The 19,612-nt window shown below is 42.8% G+C and overlaps 1 protein-coding gene across 5 annotated transcripts in view; it reads left to right on the forward strand.

Moving 5' to 3' along the window:
* The window catches only part of Ptprr (protein tyrosine phosphatase receptor type R), a 239,909-nt gene that overhangs the window by 150,940 nt on the left and 69,357 nt on the right, over positions 1-19,612 (forward strand). For all 5 annotated transcript variants that reach the window (XM_028759010.1, XM_028759012.1, XM_028759011.1 and 2 more), the window contains one exon: positions 4,615-4,883. In XM_028759010.1, coding sequence (XP_028614843.1) covers positions 4,615-4,883 — 269 coding nt within the window. The remainder of the gene's footprint in view (positions 1-4,614; positions 4,884-19,612) is intronic.

The raw sequence follows: 19,612 nt of genomic DNA on the forward strand, positions 1-19,612 counted from the left end.
AAATATAGCATCGAGAAGAATTAGTTCTTCTAACATAACAGAAAGTACACCGTTTATCATCTAAATCAGACCTTCCAATGTACTTTCAGGCTTATTAAAAGGTGTAAAAGTATTCACAAAATGTGCACAGACACACCTAGTGGCCAGATTGCTTCTAGAAAGCAATTTAAGAAATCACAAAGAGCTGCTGGCATGTTAACGTGCTGGCGTGGCGAAGAGTCATCCGGGTATGAAGTAAAAGGATTCTCTAGTCACACTCTGGTACCTAAAGTAGGAAATACTCTGTTGGACCCTTAGGCTTTGAACCTCATGCAGTGAGTTCATCCCAAAAGTGAACTTGAGCTGTGTGAGCTATGTTTTTCCTAACCTGTTACATACAATCTCGATGGATAAGGGAGATAGACCCAGATACATAACTGATATGATCAATTACGACGCCAGCACAGAAACACGCCGGCAACTCAAATTATGAATTACGTATCCTACAACCCCTATACGCAGAGTGGTAAAATAATAATAATAATCTATTTCTCCTGTCTATTGAATACTTGCTGGTCCTAGATTTACTGCAAGACACAAAATGATGCTTTACATCTCTATCTTTACTGGTGAGCCAACCAGAACTCAGAAGCGAGTTGACCCATAGCAAACAGTACTCGGGGACATGAGGGAGGAAGGGAAGGGTAGGAGGGATTGGAACTCAAAGTCAAGTCCTCCTGGTTGGAGGTCTAAGCTTACTACCATGGCTCTGCCTGATTCCATAAAGGAGTCCAGTGTGGTTTCCTTTATTCCTCTCAGTCACTCCTCTTCTAGCCTCAGATAGGTCTGGGAACACCCGAGTATGCCTGTGTTTATCGGACAGACTCCACCCAGGCAAGCATTTGCTATTCCATACCTGTGTGCAAAGGACACGCCTGTTTCCACCTTAGTACCTTGTACAGGACATAGTTTTACACATCCGTCTCCTGGAAGCCTCCAAGCTCCCCGGATCAGAGTCACGTTCCGCATCTGCACCTCCAGTCCCATTTCCAGACTATATTAAGAATGTTCATGACATTAAAAGAGTAAACTCTTTCATAACTTACTATAAAACACCGTACCGAACACCGTCCATTAGGGCCGTCATCTTTAAATTAGAATACCCCTTATTCCAAACACCCTGTTTTCTGTTACCGGAGAGACTTTTAAAAATGAAAATTATAACTGCAAAAAATGTTTCAAGGGGCTTTGCTTAGCTTCTTCTCGTTTCTGCGTCCCTTGGGTCTCGCTGCTGCCATTCTTACCCCCCACATACCATAATTCAGTTTTATAGCTCCTCTTACTCAATATTCCTTTCTCTTTTCCTCCCTCAAATGATCAGATTATTCTAATGCATCCCAAAGCTCCAACACAAGCTGAGAGAGAGAAGCGGGGGAGAGACAGAGACAGAGAAGGGAAAGTCTTAGCTCGTCATTACTCGGCTAGGATTTAAGAATGATTTATGCAAAGACTGTATGTGTGAGAATCCAAACTGTGCAGAGGAGTCTCTGACACACGTTTCCTGAAGCTTTGGGTCAGAAAGGAGAAGGTGTGTATTTGAAAGAAACCATAGTTGAATGATCACATGCCTGGGATTTAGGAGACGTGGATTCTAGACTCTCTAGCCGGTTTTCTGTAGGTGATTTAATTGCTTCAGCTTCACGTTGAAACAGAGACATCATACCGGATGAGTCTTAAGATTCCTTACTCTAGGTCCAGCCCACAGTATCAAGGGCTGACTGTTCTGATGGGGTGGTGGGTGTGGGGGGATGATGGCCTTTCCTGTGTATTGCTGAGTGTTTACCAGCAACCTAGCCTGGCCCTGGCCCTGGCCCATTATCTTCCCCTAAAGTTTCTCTAGATATTGTCAAATACCCTCTGTAGAACAAAACTCCTACTAGGCAGTTATAAACCACTGCTTTGTGGCTAAAATCTATGAAAGCTGCCTTAGTGCCAGACAGCATCTCATCTTCCTCCACACCTCTTATCCATCAGTCCAGTGTTCTGAGTATTTTTAAGGGCTATATTTACATTAAGCCCTTTCCAGATTCTGATTTTTTCCCCTAATTAGTGCTATAGAAATCAGCTCATATGCAAGCTACACTGAGATGGGTTAAAAGCTGGAGGTGAAATAGATTATGATTATAAATCACGAGGCAATGTTTCCCTATAGAACTGTCTGCAGCAGAGAAGGAGTTTAGACCAGATATTGATTACACTCATGTAATCATAAAGTGGCTTGCGCCGGGCGGTGGTGGTACACACCTTTAATCCCAGCACTTAGGAGGCAGAGGCAGGCAGATTTCTGAGTTCAAGGCTAGCCTGGTCTACAGAGTGAGTTCCAGGACAGCCTGGCCTACACAGAGAAACCCTGTCTCGGAAAACAAACAAAAACAAAACAAAACAAAAGAAGTGAGACGTCAAGGACAACTGGGAGCAACTGTACCTGACTCCTGATTCGCAGGAGAATATGTCTCCAAAATGAAAATATGAACGAGTAAGCAAATATCCAAACATACATATTACATTCCTATGTGGGGAACTTAAACTAGAAAATATAGACATCACTCCTTGTGTGAAATGGATCCTATATGGATGCCTTTATTTCTTCATTCGGAAAATGCCTGATTTGCAACTTACAGATAATATCCCACTTCAAATAATATTGACTCGTCTTTCAGTAGTTCTGTGTTTAGCCTGACACAGCAAGCCTTCCATATATGTGCCGTCCAGTTGGTGACGTCATACTGTGGCTTTTGTTTCTGCAGAATGGTGGCAAGATAGATATAGGTATAGGTATAGGTATAGGTATAGGTATAGGTATAGGTATAGGTATAGGTATAGGTATAGGTACAGGTATAGATGGAAACTGTAAATGAACAGAAAGTTAAAGGTATTAGGCACTATACATATGTTAAAGGCACTCCCCTGTGGCATTTTTTTATTATTATTCTATAGCTCCAAGAAAGCACAGTACACTTATTTGAAAGTAGTCACTGTAAAGGAAAGAAGCTGAACTCTAATCGTTGACAGCTGTCTTCCCCTTGTGCAGTAATGTTTGTGGTAGAAATGCCCCACTGAAGTAGGTGTACTTGTCTGTCTGTTTGGATTCGGAGACTGTAAAACCCAAGTTGGCCTGAATCCTACCATATCTGCCTCCCACGTGCTAAGATCACAAGCACATATCATTATTCTAAAAAAAAAAAATCTAAAATTTCATTTTTCCCTTGCTAAAGATTATAGTTTCCAGGTTATGAGAAAATGAACATTTAAAAAGTGATTTTTTTTTTAAATTCCCAGCAGCTCAATGTATGGTGTTTCCTTCTAGTTATTCCTGACATGTACATAGTTTTCTTTTTCTTTAAGGAAACCACCTTTCAATCCATACAAGCAAATCCTTAAAACTGACAGCTTTGAAGCCTTTCTCTTATCCTTGTCTAATTCTTGATTTAAAGACTGATCTTCTAGTTTATGTATGTTCATGTCTGCATTGAGTTCACGTGCACTGCATGCATGTGGGATTCTGCTGAGGCCAGAAGGGGGTGACGGATTCCATGGAGCTGGAGTTGTAGGCAATTGTTAGTCACCTTATTGGTGCTGGGAATGAAACCCAGGTCCTTTGTAAGAGCAAGTGGATCTAACCACTGAGCCATCGCCCCAGCCAGTTTTGTTTATTTCTTCTGCTCAATATCACAAGCAACCTCTAATTCTGTCCTGTGCACCACTAAAGGATGCTATCGGCTCTGTCGATTCCCAGCAGCCACGTGGTAGTTCGCAGCCATCTCTAACTCCAGTTCCAAGAAATCCAGCACACTTCACTGGCCTCCTCAGGCACCAGCCATGTACACAGCCATGTGTAGACAGACACACATTCAGGCAAAACATCAACACCCATAAAACACAGAAAGATACTTTTATCTTTGTCTTTGATAGATGCCCTACATGGCTGCTTTGCCTACTATTAAAACAGATTCTCAAGTGGTTGTATGACTAATAACTTGTTTACCAAGTTAAGAGTGGATTTCTAACAGAGTAACTATTCTTTTATTAACATTTTATAAGTCTTGCTTTCTTGCTGTAAATGGATGCAGTCCTCTAACTCTGTAAAGATCATGGGCTCATGTTTTGTAGCTCTTCCTTCCAAACGCCTCCCTTTTCAAGAAATTCCTGTGATCAAACTGTCATCCGGCATCTTTGTAGAATGATCGCTAAATTTCCTTTTGGATCTATCCTTGAGGAACATATTCACGTGCACAAACTTTCAAGATTTATGTCCAACCCAACTGGAAATACCAGTCAAAGCCAATTGATCTCTGCACCGTCCCCACCTCCAGCCTATGCCTGCACTGAATGCAATTAGTGCTCTGCGGGGTGGTGATTGATTATTTTTGGCTTGACTTTATTTATGTACCCAACATATCCTTTGCAGGGAAATGGTCTCAGTACCACAAAACCCAAGAACTTACATTAGGGGCTGGGCCTACTTTATCGCTAATGTACATTTTGATGTGTCTTCTGAAGTAGGAGAGAGATCATATTCTCTGTGTTGTCTAGGACACAAAAATCTCACAGAAGCCCTTATGTCTCTTTTTGTAGATTATTTACAGGTTAAAAGAAAGGCTTCAGCTTTCCTTAAGACAAGATAAAGAGAAAAACCAGGAGATCCACCTATCACCCCTTGCACTCCAGCAAGCACAATCAGAGGCCAAGACGACCCACAGCATGGTCCAGCCTGATCAGGCGCCCAAGGTGCTGAATGTGGTTGTGGACCCTCAAGGCCAATGCACTCCTGAGATTCGAAACGCCACCTCCACCTCGGTCTGCCCTTCTCCCTTCAGAATGAAGCCCATAGGACTCCAGGAACGGTAAGAGCCTTGACTGAGATCACATCGAAATACTGTTTTTGTTTTTTGCTTTGTTTCTGAAAAGTTTCCTCCCGCTAAAAAAGGGTGCAACCAGAACCTACAGACCATGAGGTAGAATCATTCACCACGAGACAGGCCCCAGGAAGTAGGTTTCTCGTCACCCAAATGAGTCTCAGTGTGCTTGGGGACATCTTTTTCTATGAGCTTGCATAGACTCAAAGTTCATCTGCATCTCAGGGGTGGCTTCTGCCACCAGTTGTTATCAAGGGCCACTAACCGAACATTTAATTATGTGCAAACGTGGTACAAGAGTTGCTAATAAATGCAAGTGTTTCCTTCAGATTCCCAAGGTGTTGTACGTCATGACGTCATGACGTCATGTAGGAGGGATCTGGGCCACAAATTAACTCATCTAAAGTTTCCTTTCTGTTTCCTTCAACCACAACAAGAATTACATATCAAGATCTATATTTTTGTTACACTTATCTCTCTTTCTTACAAACTTATCCCTGTGATGCACTTCCATTTAAAGCAAGTCCCGTAGCGGGCAGGGGAACTAGATTATGCAAAGTACATAATGAAGGGTTGTTGTTTTTTTCCTTCCTTCAAATATTAATTAAACTTTTCCCATAGTTTTCTTAAATAATTCTGTTATTTTCTGGTGGTGCGTGGAATTGATTGTAGTGCCCCATGCATGTTACAGACGTCATCTATCAGTGAGCTGTATGTCCTCCGGCCGCCCATGACAAATTTTATTTGTATTTTAAACATAATTATGTTGTATCCAGCATTGCACACCAGGAGGTGTGAGAACACAAAAAACTTAAAAGGACACAGACTTCCTCTCCTAGGTCTCCGCTTTGTTGTCTTTGGGTTTCCATTCACACCGTGTTCATTTCCAGTGACTTATCACCATGTCCTGTGGAAACAGTCATATTTCACACATACACACACACACACACACACACACCCTTCAGTGAAGTACAGCTTAGAGCTTTCAATACTCTAAAATACAAACTACATCATTCAAGTCTTTGAACTTTAGCCAGATGTGATGGCTCACACCTGTAATCCCAGCTCTTAAGGGGGTGCAACAAGAAGATTACCACAAGTTTAGGGGCTATATAGTAAGTTCCAGGTCAGCCTAAACTACTGTCTAAGACTGTGTCTCAAAAAGAAAAGATCTAAAGTTCTTTTAATGTATTGTGAATGATATGACCGGAGAGGAATTTGTTGTGATTTGCTATAAAGACTTGGTAAACAAACCATTGATGTCACTCCAGAGGGAAACAGAGAACAGACAAATCACTCCTCCTATCTCTGTTCCCCCAAAATGCCTTCCTGACAGTTCTACCCCAGCCCTCAAGTGACATCCTCACACTTGAATATAGCTCAATGGTCTTTCTCAGATTTGGTCTGGAAATGAAGGTGGGGCGGACCTTTCCTCTTGATAGTACCATGGGGTCGGGAGACCTGCGATGTAGACCCACAAACTCATGGTTCGTCTGACCTTCACTTCCTTCTAAACTGGGAAAGGATGAGCTGGCTTCTTGGCTTCTTTCCAGTCTCCAGTCTCCGGCACTTCAAAGAGAAGCCTTGAGGCAGAGATCTGAGCACCAGGGATGATCTGAAAGCAGAGTAGGAAGAAAGGTCAGCCTGGATATAGACAGTGAGGGGAAGGTGCACTATGGAAGATGCAAAGACAGTAATGAATGGGTTTTCCTAACTGGCTAATTTTAATTAGTACCGTGCACTACTAATTCTATGCAAGGTCAGCATACCATCATCCAGGAGAGAGCTGTAGCCACCTGTCCTTGTGGACCACCTCCTTAGCATGTTTAGATTTCAGGGAACATACGGTTAAAGATCCATGTCTTCATTTAATTGGAGTACACATTGAGAAGAGAGGATAATCAAGTGGTATCTTACAAATATATTTGTGGTCTACATGGAAATGCTATTAGAAAAGGCTAGAACCTTAAACATATTAAACAGCTTCCGTGTCTCCTGGTCTATAGTTACATCTGTCCCAGCATCCCCTACTCCCAATGCCTTCCCCTCTCAATGCAGGAGAAATCTATTCCCTCCACAAGTCTCCCAGTCCTTCCTAACCTAGGAGCATACTTCATCAAGTCTTTGCTCTCTGTTCCCCCTAAAAGTTAGTTTTCTTTTGTATCAAAGAACTTCTGTTCTCTTAGGTCATTGCCCCTCTGACTCTGGTCTTTGCTTCCTTCCCCTAAAGAACTAGAGTTTCTACACTGTCAGTTTTCCACATTCCGTCCTCTTTATCTCTCATGTTCTGATTAGTTGATGCTTTGATGGTCTAACTACCCAATACAAAACGCATGCTTCATGTTTCTTTCTGTCTAGCATGAAGGGCTGCCCAATCCTTAGCATCTCTCCTAGGGTCTACTAGACAGTTTGAGTGACCACTTTATCAAAGCCCTCCTCAGAGTTTCATTCTCTACCCCTCTGCTTCCTGTCTTATCTAACCACATCCATTCCTCACTCCTATGCTTACTCTTAGAGAGATCCTGACCCATGCGCTTCTCCTGGGATATTACAAAAGAGGATGCTCAGAAACAGAACTCACAGCCTCCCTCAAGGCATTTCTCTTGGTGAACTCTGAATCCTAGGAACCTGAAAATATCCTCAACCTCCTTTCTCCTTCCCCTCTCATGGTATATGTAAACACTGTGAAGATCTGCCACCTTTCTCCTAGGAGCCCCTTCTTGCTGACCGAATCACCACTGAGGATTTGAGATTTCACATTCCTCTCAACCAGAGTCCTCGCTGACCCTCCTGCCTCATCCTCTGTTCTCCTCCAGTCCATCCCCAGACGTCTCAGGCAGCAGTGTTCTAAAATACATTTGAATACCATTCTTTTTAAACTCCTCAGTATTTCCACGTCTCTATTTTGGAAGAAATTGATAGCTCCTCTATAAGGAATATGCCAGCCTCTGTCCAACCTTATTTCCTGCTAAGTACCCACACACATCCCATCTGGCTACTGAAGTGTTTTTCCAGGCACTGTACCAAACTCTTCAAGTACTTGCCGAGGCGCCATCTTTCTTTTCCCTATCCCTATTTGCTATTAGAAAGTACCACCATCGCAGTAACAATGAATCTGTGTCTATACATCAAGGAAGTAAGAAATAAAGTTGTATCTCTCTGTAACTCATACCAAACTTTTGTTCTAGAGCCCATTCAACCTACATGGCAGAAATTTGATCTCTGCTGCTTTCTGATTGACTCTACCTTGACCTCTGTTGCTTGGGGATTCCATCTAGATTTTTGAAAGGACCTTCTCAATATAAAATGTAAGAGATTCATCTGCCCTGATGCTATCCATCCAAAGCATTATTTGATAAAATATCCATTTCTTCCCTCTACCCTCAGAAGGTCACCCATGGCTGTTGCCACTTGTTCCTTCTTTCTATTCATGCAAGTTCCTCTGAATCTAGTGATGACTTTCTTATGTTCCCTCTCTTCCCCTCTCTAGACTGTATCCAACATATTCTGAGGTATTATCATATTCTTACTACTGACTACTATACCTCAAGTGGAAATCTAGGAAACTTTATGCCAAGACTCCATCCCTACTGCCCCTTCTCAAGGGGTCAAGGTCCCTCTGCTGAAGATCTTCCACATCCCCAGGGATCAGTCATGAAAGATAGTGTCTTGCCCATTCGTGTGCTCTCAAGTCATCCCAACAAACACGTCTCCCTCCATGGATTCCTTCTCTGACTTTGTGAATAAAAATCTCTACTCGTGTTGGTTTCATAGTTCCCTTCATCTGGCACCCACACACTCTGATGTGTTTTTCCACTAAGGACTTGACCTTTGAAACTCAAAAGACAGAGCCCACATTTCTTTGCCTTCTGCTTTCACATTTCTTCCTTAAGCAATAAAACACCAAACAGCTTGACAGCTTGAAAACAAGAACAGTCCAAAGGTGAGGAATGGCGCTTGGAAAAAATGGGGAGAAAGTTCACGAACCACATCCTCTGGAGTGACTCATGGTCATTCCTCATGATGACTCTATGCCTCACCCATGGAGCCCAGCACTAACCTGGGAACTTCTCTTCTGCTCCCTTCTGCATTGGTCCAAACAATTGATGTGCATAGGTTGCCTAGGGAACACTTATGTGCTTTGTCATTCTCAGTTAGCTGACCTGCCAGAGCCAATAGCCTCTGCTCTTCCGGAGGACATACATATTGTTTAATGATCACTTTATCTCTTATATAGATAGTGTAATCTCTGGAGAGCAGGAACTTCTGGAAATGAATGGATTTCGTAAATAATTCTCAGGTGGACTCCCAGCAGGGAAACACTTTGCTCATTGTGTCAGTCCTTCCTTCCTCTTCTGCTTCCCCTCCCATCTTTCTGTCATCTATCTCTGCCAACATGGCAGAGTGGATCCCTCTCAGAGCGATAAAATATGATACATGTACAACATGCTATACAGTCAAAAAAAAGTTTTCTGACATTTCATCTTTCAGCCTTAAGGTTTTGTGCTTATGTATTTTAAAGTTGCCTTTTAGAAAGCCTCATGTTTTCCTTTCCAGAGCTTGGTCCTGACGTAAAGTAATAACCTCTTTATTACATAAAAGCCCGGCCATAAAGCCATGAGATCATAAAGGCTGCCTTATGAATCAACTGTCCCATAAGGCTCTTGGGCCATGCTAAATAAATCTCTCATTCTTGTTATCATCAATAATATAATTTTGTTTAAATGTAAGTAAAATAAGACGCAGAGACTAAATGTACATGCTTAGATAAATATGAAAGTATACACTGAAAATATGAAGATTGGAAATCCATTCAATTTTAGATGTAATTGTTTTATCTCTATTGATTCTTCCTTCTCTGCTCTCTCATTCTTGATAGACTCCTCACCCTGGGTCTGGCTTGCATTATTTCATCTTTGAACCGAATTTTCTGATTATAAAAATGCCATAAGAAATAATCTACATCACACACCACATACACTCTTTTATTTTATCCCCTCTGCCTAAATCTAAGTCTTTCCTCTTTTAAATCATATTGTATTCTCTTCAGGCTTATCTTCCTAAAACATCTCTTACTAACTATGAAAAGTCCCCCTAATCACCTACAAGACAAGACATCCTTGCCTGGGAGACCCTAAACTACCTAATTCTGATTTTTTTCTCTCCAAATCTGTTTAGGGCGTGGTCATGACCCTGGGGGCGTGGTCATGACCCTGGGGGCGTGGCCATGAGTCATGGGATGGTGGGGGGCGGGGACTTCACAGTTAGCTCCTGGCCCCAAAACACTCTATCTCCTCCAGTCTCTTCCCTTTCTCACCTTCTTCCACGTCCTGTGTTTCTCCTGAAGTTTGAATCTTCTTATCTGTTGCTTCTTCTCTCTGTCGTCTGCAGTCTCCAAGGCACAGCGTAAAATTTACCTCCTACCAGAGGCCATGTGGCCTCTCCGTACCCACAGGGATGTGTAGCAAGGGTGAGCTCACAAAGACAGCACTGCCTAGGTATGGTTTTTTCTTGAAGAATCATTCAGGAAAAAAAAAGATTGATCATTGTTCTGAAGTGATGGACCCTCTCCCTTTACCCAGACTGAATCTTAGCCACTTACTGTAGCTCTAGGTGATTCCTGGGATCCCCGTACATAGCAGACACTCAGAAAGAATTACAGAGTTAATTAATTTCCCTTTGTATCTGGACACCTCATGTTTTCTAAAGAAATTTCCCTAAGAACAAATAGACTAATGATCAACTACAGAGCCAAATCTCTGACATTAGTTACAGAAGTCACTCAGCGGATTAAATCCCCTGCGGTATAAGTTTCCCCATCTATAAAACAGCTTCACCTTACTTCAAAGGGTATTGTAAAGTTATCAATCCTTATGAGATGGTCTGATGACTTTGAGAAGGAAAAGAAAATCTAAAATCACGTTTGTCTTTATCCTCTGGTTCGACTCCACCCATCTGCAAGTATTGGCTGCTTATAGTTTATGAGTTCATCAAGTTGACATTTTTTCCACAACACTGATAGATTTTACCCCTGCAGGATGAAATCATACACATTTGTCACCTGTCCATTGAATTTGGGGCTTTTTTTTTCTTATCCTAGTCACTATGCATCTATGTCTATATCATTTATAAATGTACATTTATTTTTAAAAGTTGGCCATTGAATATCAAATCATCGAACTATGAGTTTATAGTTGTTTAATAGATATATCCCCTTGCTGTGGTGAGTCAGGGGCTTAGACGGATTTCGGGGCTTCAAAACTACTACTCGTGTGACTTGAGACTGTTCATCTGTAATGAAGAGTGAACCCGCAGCCTTGCTCTTGCAGTAGCTAACCAAGATAACGATAATCACATAGTTAGTGCAGCAGGAGGCCCAGTTAGCTTTGTATTCCTTCCCCTTTTTTCCATGTCTGTCATCCCCCAATCCTTCCCTTAAGTCTCAAGGAAATTGTATCCTGGCTGAATTTCAAGGGTCCAGAAAACAAGGGACCCTGTGAAGACTCTAAAAGGTACATGGTTTTTCCAGTGGGAAGAAGACGATAGTCATACCTATGAAAGGCCCGTGGATTGTCTCTTTGGCCTGCTGCATGACTGGAGGTTGATTTTGAGCACAGGAAATCAACAGACGAATTGGTGTACTCGCACTGTTTTTCAATTTTTTTCCATCTTGGTTTTCTGTGAACAGCGAAACATGAGAGATGAGAGTTAGACAACTATAGACAAGAAGCAGTCTCTCTCCTAACTTACCCTCCCTATGATCAGTTAATGGGCCGGCAAACCTATGACGTTAGCAGAGGCTTTCTTCTCTCAAACAAAAGGTGCCTCAAGGGAATTGGTACTTTGTAGCTTCTTTTTTTTTTTTTTAGCATACTATAATGTGGTTTGTTTGATCTTCATAAGTGACTTGCCATCTTAGGATCATATGTGTCTCAGAATTTCAACCTAGATAATCCTAGAAGAGTACTGTCAGAGCCATAAATATGTCCACAGTAACAAAAGCAATGAAAAAATGCCAATAAAATGATTCGTGCTCTTGTCCCAAACTCAAGCCTAACTCCTTTGCTTAATTATATTTTTTCCCCTGGAATAGTCAAATGTCCTGGCTTCTGTCCCCTCCTCCCTCTGGTGGATACATTTTGATACACAAAGATTTTTGAAAATGTTTAATCCTTCTCCTGTTGATCCCTGTGCGGGAGATATGAATAAAGATCGTGACTGGGCGAATGCCAGGGCATAAATTGTATTAAAAACTCTAGAAATTTAAGCCTGAATTCTTTAAACAAACCCCCACCATGAGAGCAGAATCAAGTCTTGCGCTTCCTATCCAATGGCCGTGAAATCTCAACTCTGCTCTGAGGTCATAGGTAGGGGTTTGTGGAAGCTTAGCTGGAGACACAGATTCTTGTCCATGTGGTTTGTGGAAAGGATGCTCTACGGAGAAGCCTGTCAGGCGTACAGAGCACAGATGAGGACAAGTGGGGACCCCGTGGGGGGCCCTGGATCATCCATGTTCACTCATGGACAGTTCTCACCTTCAGGGAAATGAGCTTGGCACCTGTTCCCTCACACCAGTCAACCATCCACTGCAGGATGCCTGGGGACATAACTTCTGGTCAACTCCTGTCACCTGAGGGTGACTCCCTAGAACGTGGCCACCAGATACATTTAACAGCCAGTGTCTCTGGATCAAGGAAGAAGATAAGAGCATTAGTCAAGCAGAGGTGATCTGAGGGGGACAGCAGCAGCAGCACCGTGTTTTCTGAGGGTTGCCCTGCCAGTTCTAGCACAATTAAGTTCCTATTCCAGGTTTCTTTGATCTTTCCAGGCCATTTCCCATGTTCTGCATCATCTCCTTAGAATAAACGCCGTTTGTTCCCGTGGAGCGTGTGCACCATTGAGCACAATCTATCAGCCTGACTCACTTGCTCCACCTGACAGTATAAAGGATCCTAGCACAATGCAGTACAGGCAAACACACGTAGAAGGAAAGACCCCAGGAAGACTCACAAGCTCTTTCTTCATATGCCTTATCTCAGTTCATCTTCATAGAAGAAGAAATTCACATAGTGTGTGTCAAAGAAGCGTGCTTCATGAGTTTAGTTTATTAGCAAAGTAACTGTAATAAGTTTCTGGACTCTTAGAGAGACAGACACAATTGAAGAACAAGCAGCCTGTCCCCAAACAAATACTGGATTATACCACCTTTTGAGGAAAGAATTCAAACATAATCCTGTATTCCATTAAAACAAATTAAAAACAATATAATGAGAAAACAGGTACATTTGCCACACTGTCATTTTCCTTCTCAGATTTCCCACTACACTTTCAGAGGACTTTTCAGATTTTAAATCAGGAAAATGGAACTTTGTGAAGCAGACTAAACCCCTCAAGGTGGCTAGCCATTAGCCATTGCCTCCCGGCATGCGTGTTGTTGTCTGTCCCAGCTTTCTTGTCCTACCTGATCTTTCTTGTTCTAGAGTTCAAATGCTCATCTGACATAAAAGGTAGGGAAAATGAGCACAGTAAAGAAGCTTCAGCAAGAGGCGATATTAGTAACGATAAAGAAAACTCAAATCAAAACTGAGCACAAAGCATTCTGGGTGCACGAGGGGAGGCGAGTCTCTGCTTTATCCAGGCGATCTGGATCTGTGTGCTGTGAGCAGAGGGGTGAAACGCCTCCGGGAAGGTGTGTCAGTGGCCCTCCAGTCAGCAACTCTCATTGCTGTTGGAAAAGGCAAACACTGGCAACTGACATATATTCAGGACATCGGTCTGCCCTAGGCCAGCCACTCTTAATGTATTATCTCACAGGATCTTCCCAGCATCCCTTGAGGCAGAATAATAAGGGCGTCCCTTGTTCTTTCTTGCAAGTGAGCTGAGACCTGGAGAGACTGGATCGCATGCCAGCACAACAAAGAAATAAAAATAGACTGGAGATTCACATCTAGAGGTTATAGCTACAAAGTTACCACTTAACCATCTATACCACCACCACCTAGATGACACAGGTGATAATATTTGACCTTTTAGATAGCTTTTAATATAATAATTTTATTTAAAAATAAATTTGAAGGGGATACCCAGAAATGTGAGGAACATTGGGAACCCATATAAACTCTCATTGACAATGAATGACAAGCTAATTTCCACTTTATTTGTACAATACAGACATAATGCATTTTTATGAGGTAAGTCGGGGTTCTGAAAGTTTAACAAACAATTAAGAGAGGTCTGTATTTCCTAATAATATTTTTTTAAAAAAATATAGAGACTAAGAAAGTAGAGATAAAAATGCTGGGCTTTTGTCTCTAGGCAAATCGTGAAGAAAATGAAACAATAAGAAAGGACAATGGCATCAGATACAAACTCAGGAGACTAAAATAGAGCCAGGGTTAGAGTGTGCCTGAGGTAGGTTTAGCAGCGGTAGATTTAGGGGAAAGGGACAGAAGCAACCCCAGGGCCTCACACATGTCTGGTGAGTGTTCCACCACTTATATAACCAGCCCAAACACATAATTTCTTAAAAATTATAAAAACAAGAAGTTTTGCTAAACTCTGACCATCATGTATTGGCAAGCATGGTCCCAGCCTCAGTGCCTGAGCCTCCGTGGTTGGGTGGCCCACCAGTTTGGGACTGGATGCTACCAGACATCACTACAACTGCTCCGTTTCAAAGGTTGCCTTCCCATTCCTCCCTTGTCACACCTTGAAACCATGACAGCGTAGGTCCCAATGAGTGCTATTCCTGTGTGTGTTCGCTACCAGTCCACCTTGTGAGACTGCCTTGTGAGACTGATTAGAACAGACTCTCAGCCCTTCCCTGAACCCAGCCTCTTATGTCCGAGAACCCTCAGCCTGATCCTGGATCCTGGACCCTGGGATGAGTCACACGGGAGCCATCTCCACACCTGCCGTGGAGAGAACAAATCCAGTTACCCTGGGAACTCTTCCGGCCATTCAGATTATGACCTGAATATTTAGAGAGAATTAAGTGTGCTTCCTACATGCCGTGTAAGGCTGAGATCTCTTTAAGATGTGGCTCTATTTTAACTGTGTGCAGATGGGAAGTGTCACATTTGGAAGTGGATGTGCATGCCCTAGGAGACCAAAGGTGCTGGGTCCCCTAGAACTGGAGTTACAGGTGGCATTAGCCACTCAAGTTTGGGAGCAGGACTCTGGTCCTCTAAAAGAACAAACAGTACATGCACTTAAGCACTGAGCCATCTCTCCATCCCTCGGCAGGTGTTCTATCATGTTCTTGTCATCCTGACCCTGAAGTGGTGGAAATGGTTTAGCATCATTTTTGAGACTCCTGTTCACTGATTGCTTTATTCATGGTTGAGTAGGAGCTTTGCCTTTGGAGAGTACTTTCTTTATGAAAGGAGTGGTCCTGTCCGGCTTTGCTAGGGGATCCTACTCCAGACCTCCATGTACAAGGTGACAGAACTAGGCGAAGTAGCTTTTTTTTTTTTTTCAAGATTTACTTTAATCAGGGCAGGTGCAGAGAGTTCCCAGGGAAAGCCTAGCTTCCTATTTGGAGAGAGCAGCTCTGAATCTTAGATACTGTGTCAGGGTTTGCCTTGCAGGCAGGCTCTCACCCAAGATGCTGCTTGAAATGTGCCATACGGATCAGAATGGGATTGTGTGCATCTTACAGGCTACCTGAACATTGCTTTTCTTTGGAGGGAGGTGCCCTCCTGCTCTCAGTAGGTGGTACATGACCTCTGTTTAACAGGACACTCAAAAATGATGTATCATCACAGGCAGGTAGCTTGAGCAAAATTAAGTTCGTTTTAAACTGATTGTCTCTTTTTGTGTGTGTGAATATGTTACAAATTAAAGCGCTGTCCCATTTAGCAAGACTTCATGCAGGAAGAGGCATGGGGCATTCTCAAATCAGTTTCTGTTGCCAGTGCCAGGCTCATCTGGCTGCAATATAGAGAAATATTGCCCTCTAGTGGACACAGCATATTGATTCATTTGCCACCTAATCTTGCATAGGGGAAAACTGAATTTTACCTTTTTTCCCCTATAATTAAAAATATTTCCTCATACAATATATCTGTATTACAGTTTCCCTTCCCTGTAACCCCCCAGTTCTTACCACCTCCCTTCCCATTCAGGTTCATTCCCTCTCTGTGTCTTACAAAGGAAAACAAATTTTAAAAGAGAGAGAAAGAGGGAGGGAGGGGAAGAGAGAGGAGGGGAAGGAGGGAGCCCTGACATGACATCATGAGAGGCGGAATTTCCAAATGTGCTATTGAGTTTGTTTTGCATTTCTTCTGCTGGGCACACAGCCTAACCTGAAGAGCAGTTGGTTTCTCCCGTGAGACTCCCTTGGAGAAAACAAAGTTTTCATTTGGAGTGGTCGTCAACTGTAGATAGCTTCCATGTTAGGGATGGGAGCACGTGCCTGCTTCTCCTTTCAGCTCTAGGAGCCCATCCCAGACCTGTGCAGGCCTCTGTCTCTGGAAGTTTAGTAGGCCCTGTCTCCTTGGTGTCCTCCGTCCCCTCTAGATCTTAGGCACTTTCTGCCTCCTCTTCCATGGGGTTTCCTGAGCCCTGGGGGGTGGGATTGGATGGAGAGAGCCCACTTTGTGCTGTGCATCCCAAGGTCTCTCACTGTCTCCATATTGTCTGGCCGTATTCATCCAGTTCTTGAGCAAGTGAGCTTTATAATCTTGGTCTACTGATGGTGGCTTTTTCTACTGTCAGGGTTTTGCGGAAGAGTCTAAATCAACTCACTTAAATGAGCTTGTAGAGTACATCACTTCAGCTCTGAATATACGCTGTGACCCTCTCCATCCTCAGCAAACTATTGGAGGCAGAGCAATAGAAATAGTCCAGCAAAAAAAAAAAAAAAAATGGAGAAAAGAAGTATTCTGGGCTAAGCCGTGTGTGGTAAAGTGAATTTGCTCTCGGGTAAATTATTAAGAAGTGGAAAGTGTATGTGTGCTCTAAGGCACTGCGCATGCACAAGGAGAGGGAGATGGGTCTGAAGGTTTGGGTTTTCTTAGCAGGGGTGTTTTGGGTTTTGTTGTTCTTGTTATCATTGGCTCAAACTCAATTTAAGAGTTTGGTTAATAGATACTTTAGAAGAATATGCACAGGGATGGGTTCTTAATGATCACTTCCACTGTTCTGAATGTAAAATCTTTGAGAACAGCAAAGGAACAAGAGATATCTTTACTAAATACTTTGTCATTTATTTATTCACTCATTCATTCACTTTACATCCCAATCACTGCCCCCTCCTTTTACCCCCTTCTACAATCCCTGCCCCCATCTCTCCTCCCCTTCTCCTCTAAGAGGGCGGAGCCCTCCCCCAGGATATGTTTTTCTAGATAAATATTTTTTATTTATCTTCAGTTTTTTAATTTAAATATGTACTTCTCTATATGACCTGTAGGTGGCAGACTCAAACAACTGTTCTCCTAGAAGTTCATTAAAAAGGTCCCAAGCTTGGTTTTACATAGCTTCTAGAGTGATCCCGGTAAAGGGTACTGAGGGCTTCCTTGGGAAACCCCTTATATACTGCGTCAATACCAGTCTCTCTGGGATTACTATGTTTTATTTGAGGTGCCTCGGGACTTTTAATAGCCTCAAGGTGGCCATTTGTGCATAAAATCAAATAGTATTGCCATGTGAAGAACTTCAGAATACTAATAATGAATACAATCACAAAGACATGGCTTAAACGTACATATATTTTCACATATTTTTTCAAACTCGTTACTCCTCATAAAGCACTGAACTGTACAATTTATTAAACTAAGTGGTAAGCTTCCTCAGGGTAGAGGGCCATCTGTCCAGTGTTCAGTCATACCCGTATGCTTTCCTGAGCTTTTATTGCCTCATACACACTGGACTTCCCCAAATGCAATCTCCCCTCCCCGTTTTCATCTGCCCCTATCTCTCAGTGGGACAGGCGGAGCAGCAGTTTGGAAGCAGGTGGTTAGATTTTAGAAGTCAGAACTCGCCACTCATGGCATCACGTTCGGATAACCTCATGAGAAGCTGGAGGAGGGTTCGAGGTCAGTCTTGGCTGCCACAGTGAGTTACAGGCCAGCTGGTTTGTAACAGACCTTGTCTTAAACAAAAACAAAAGAGGAACAAAAACCTCTCAACTTGCTTTAAGTGCAACATTCGTGAGACGGCCTGTAGAGTAGCTCTCCCCAATCCCGGTCTAACACAGCAGCTTAGGGAAACTCTGTAAATGTTTGCAGATTCTAGGGAGAATGTTAAGAGCTAATAGAGTTTATAGAAAAAAATTATATGGTGTCTGACCCGGGAATTTAGTCTCATACATCTGGGGGAGCATCTGGGAAGAAGGAGGAGGAGGAGGAGGAGGAGGAGGAGGAGGAGGAGGAGGAGGAGAGAAGGAGAAGGAGAAGGAGAAGGAGAAGGAGAAGGAGAAGGAGAAGGAGAAGGAGAAGGAGAAGGAGAAGGAGAAGGAGAAGGAGAAGGAGAAGAGATCCATCTAACCCATGTAGACATCTGTGCAGTCTGCCCTCCTTGCCCAGGGGTCCCAGATGTGTGGAACCAACTGAATGCAGATCAATACGTGTGGAGGAAGGAATAACGGCATCCATGCCAAACACACACAGATGTTTTTCCTGTCCCTGCCACTAAATACTCCAACAATACCTGTGGCATTCACATTGTAGTAGGTGCCATACATAAACAAGCAACGATCTGAACCATACAGAAGGAAGCTGTGAGTCATATGCAAGGGCAGCACCAATTCATTAATGGCACTTGGTCCTGACACTGTGAGCATATACTTGAATCCTAGATCTGAACCCTTACAGAGAATTAGGGATGATTATACATATGGATACATATACATATGATGTATTTAAATATATACATCAAACCCTATATTTAACTACATGCATGTCTAAATGCTTTCACATACACATTTGTATTACTATACATGTAGATTGATCATTTTTTCCCTATTTAAGTTATTCTCTTTATGGGCTGGAGAGATGGCTCAGAGGTTAAGAGCACTGACTGCTCTTCCAGAGGTCCTGAGTTCAATTCCCAGCAACCACATGGTGGCTCACAGCCATCTGTAATGGGATGTGATCCCCTCTTCTGGTGTGTCTGAACACAGCTACAGTGTGCTCATATACATCAAATAAATAAATAAATAAATCTTTAAAAAAAAAACTATTCTCTTTGGGAACTGTGGTCTCAGTGATCTTGGTCCAAGTCTCAGAAAGGGTCCTCTCACCCAGCAGTGGGAGAGCCCTGGTGTGAAGACAGTAGTCACACAACCCTACCAGAAGCCCAGTTCTGGAAATCAGATGACTCAAACGGTGCCAATCAAAAGACTTTTGGGTGATTCTTACAAATCTGATTGACCCCCACAAAACCTCAATAGTCCTTATCTACTTCATTGCACTGGGTTCCCATAGCTGGCTTTATTACTAAAACTGATAGGAGCCGGGATGCTGACATTTACAGACACGGAGCTAGCACAAAGATGTTAGCTGGCTTGTTTATAAAGACCCCTCAGGATCCTGCTGGAACCAGCTTCCACTGTCTGCAACTCTGCTTCCAGGGGCCATGGAAGAACTGAACTGTTGAGGCTGGCGCCCCTCACCATTGCTGAGAACACAGCTCTGAGAACACACATTCTTTTTACGAACATGTGAGAGATTTCCTTTTCTGTCTTAACTGAGAGGTTCCTGCTTTTAAAGACCTTT

Source organism: Grammomys surdaster, unplaced genomic scaffold (assembly GCF_004785775.1).
Source record: "Grammomys surdaster isolate TR1022 unplaced genomic scaffold, NIH_TR_1.0 126271, whole genome shotgun sequence".
Lineage (NCBI taxonomy): Eukaryota > Metazoa > Chordata > Mammalia > Rodentia > Muridae > Grammomys > Grammomys surdaster.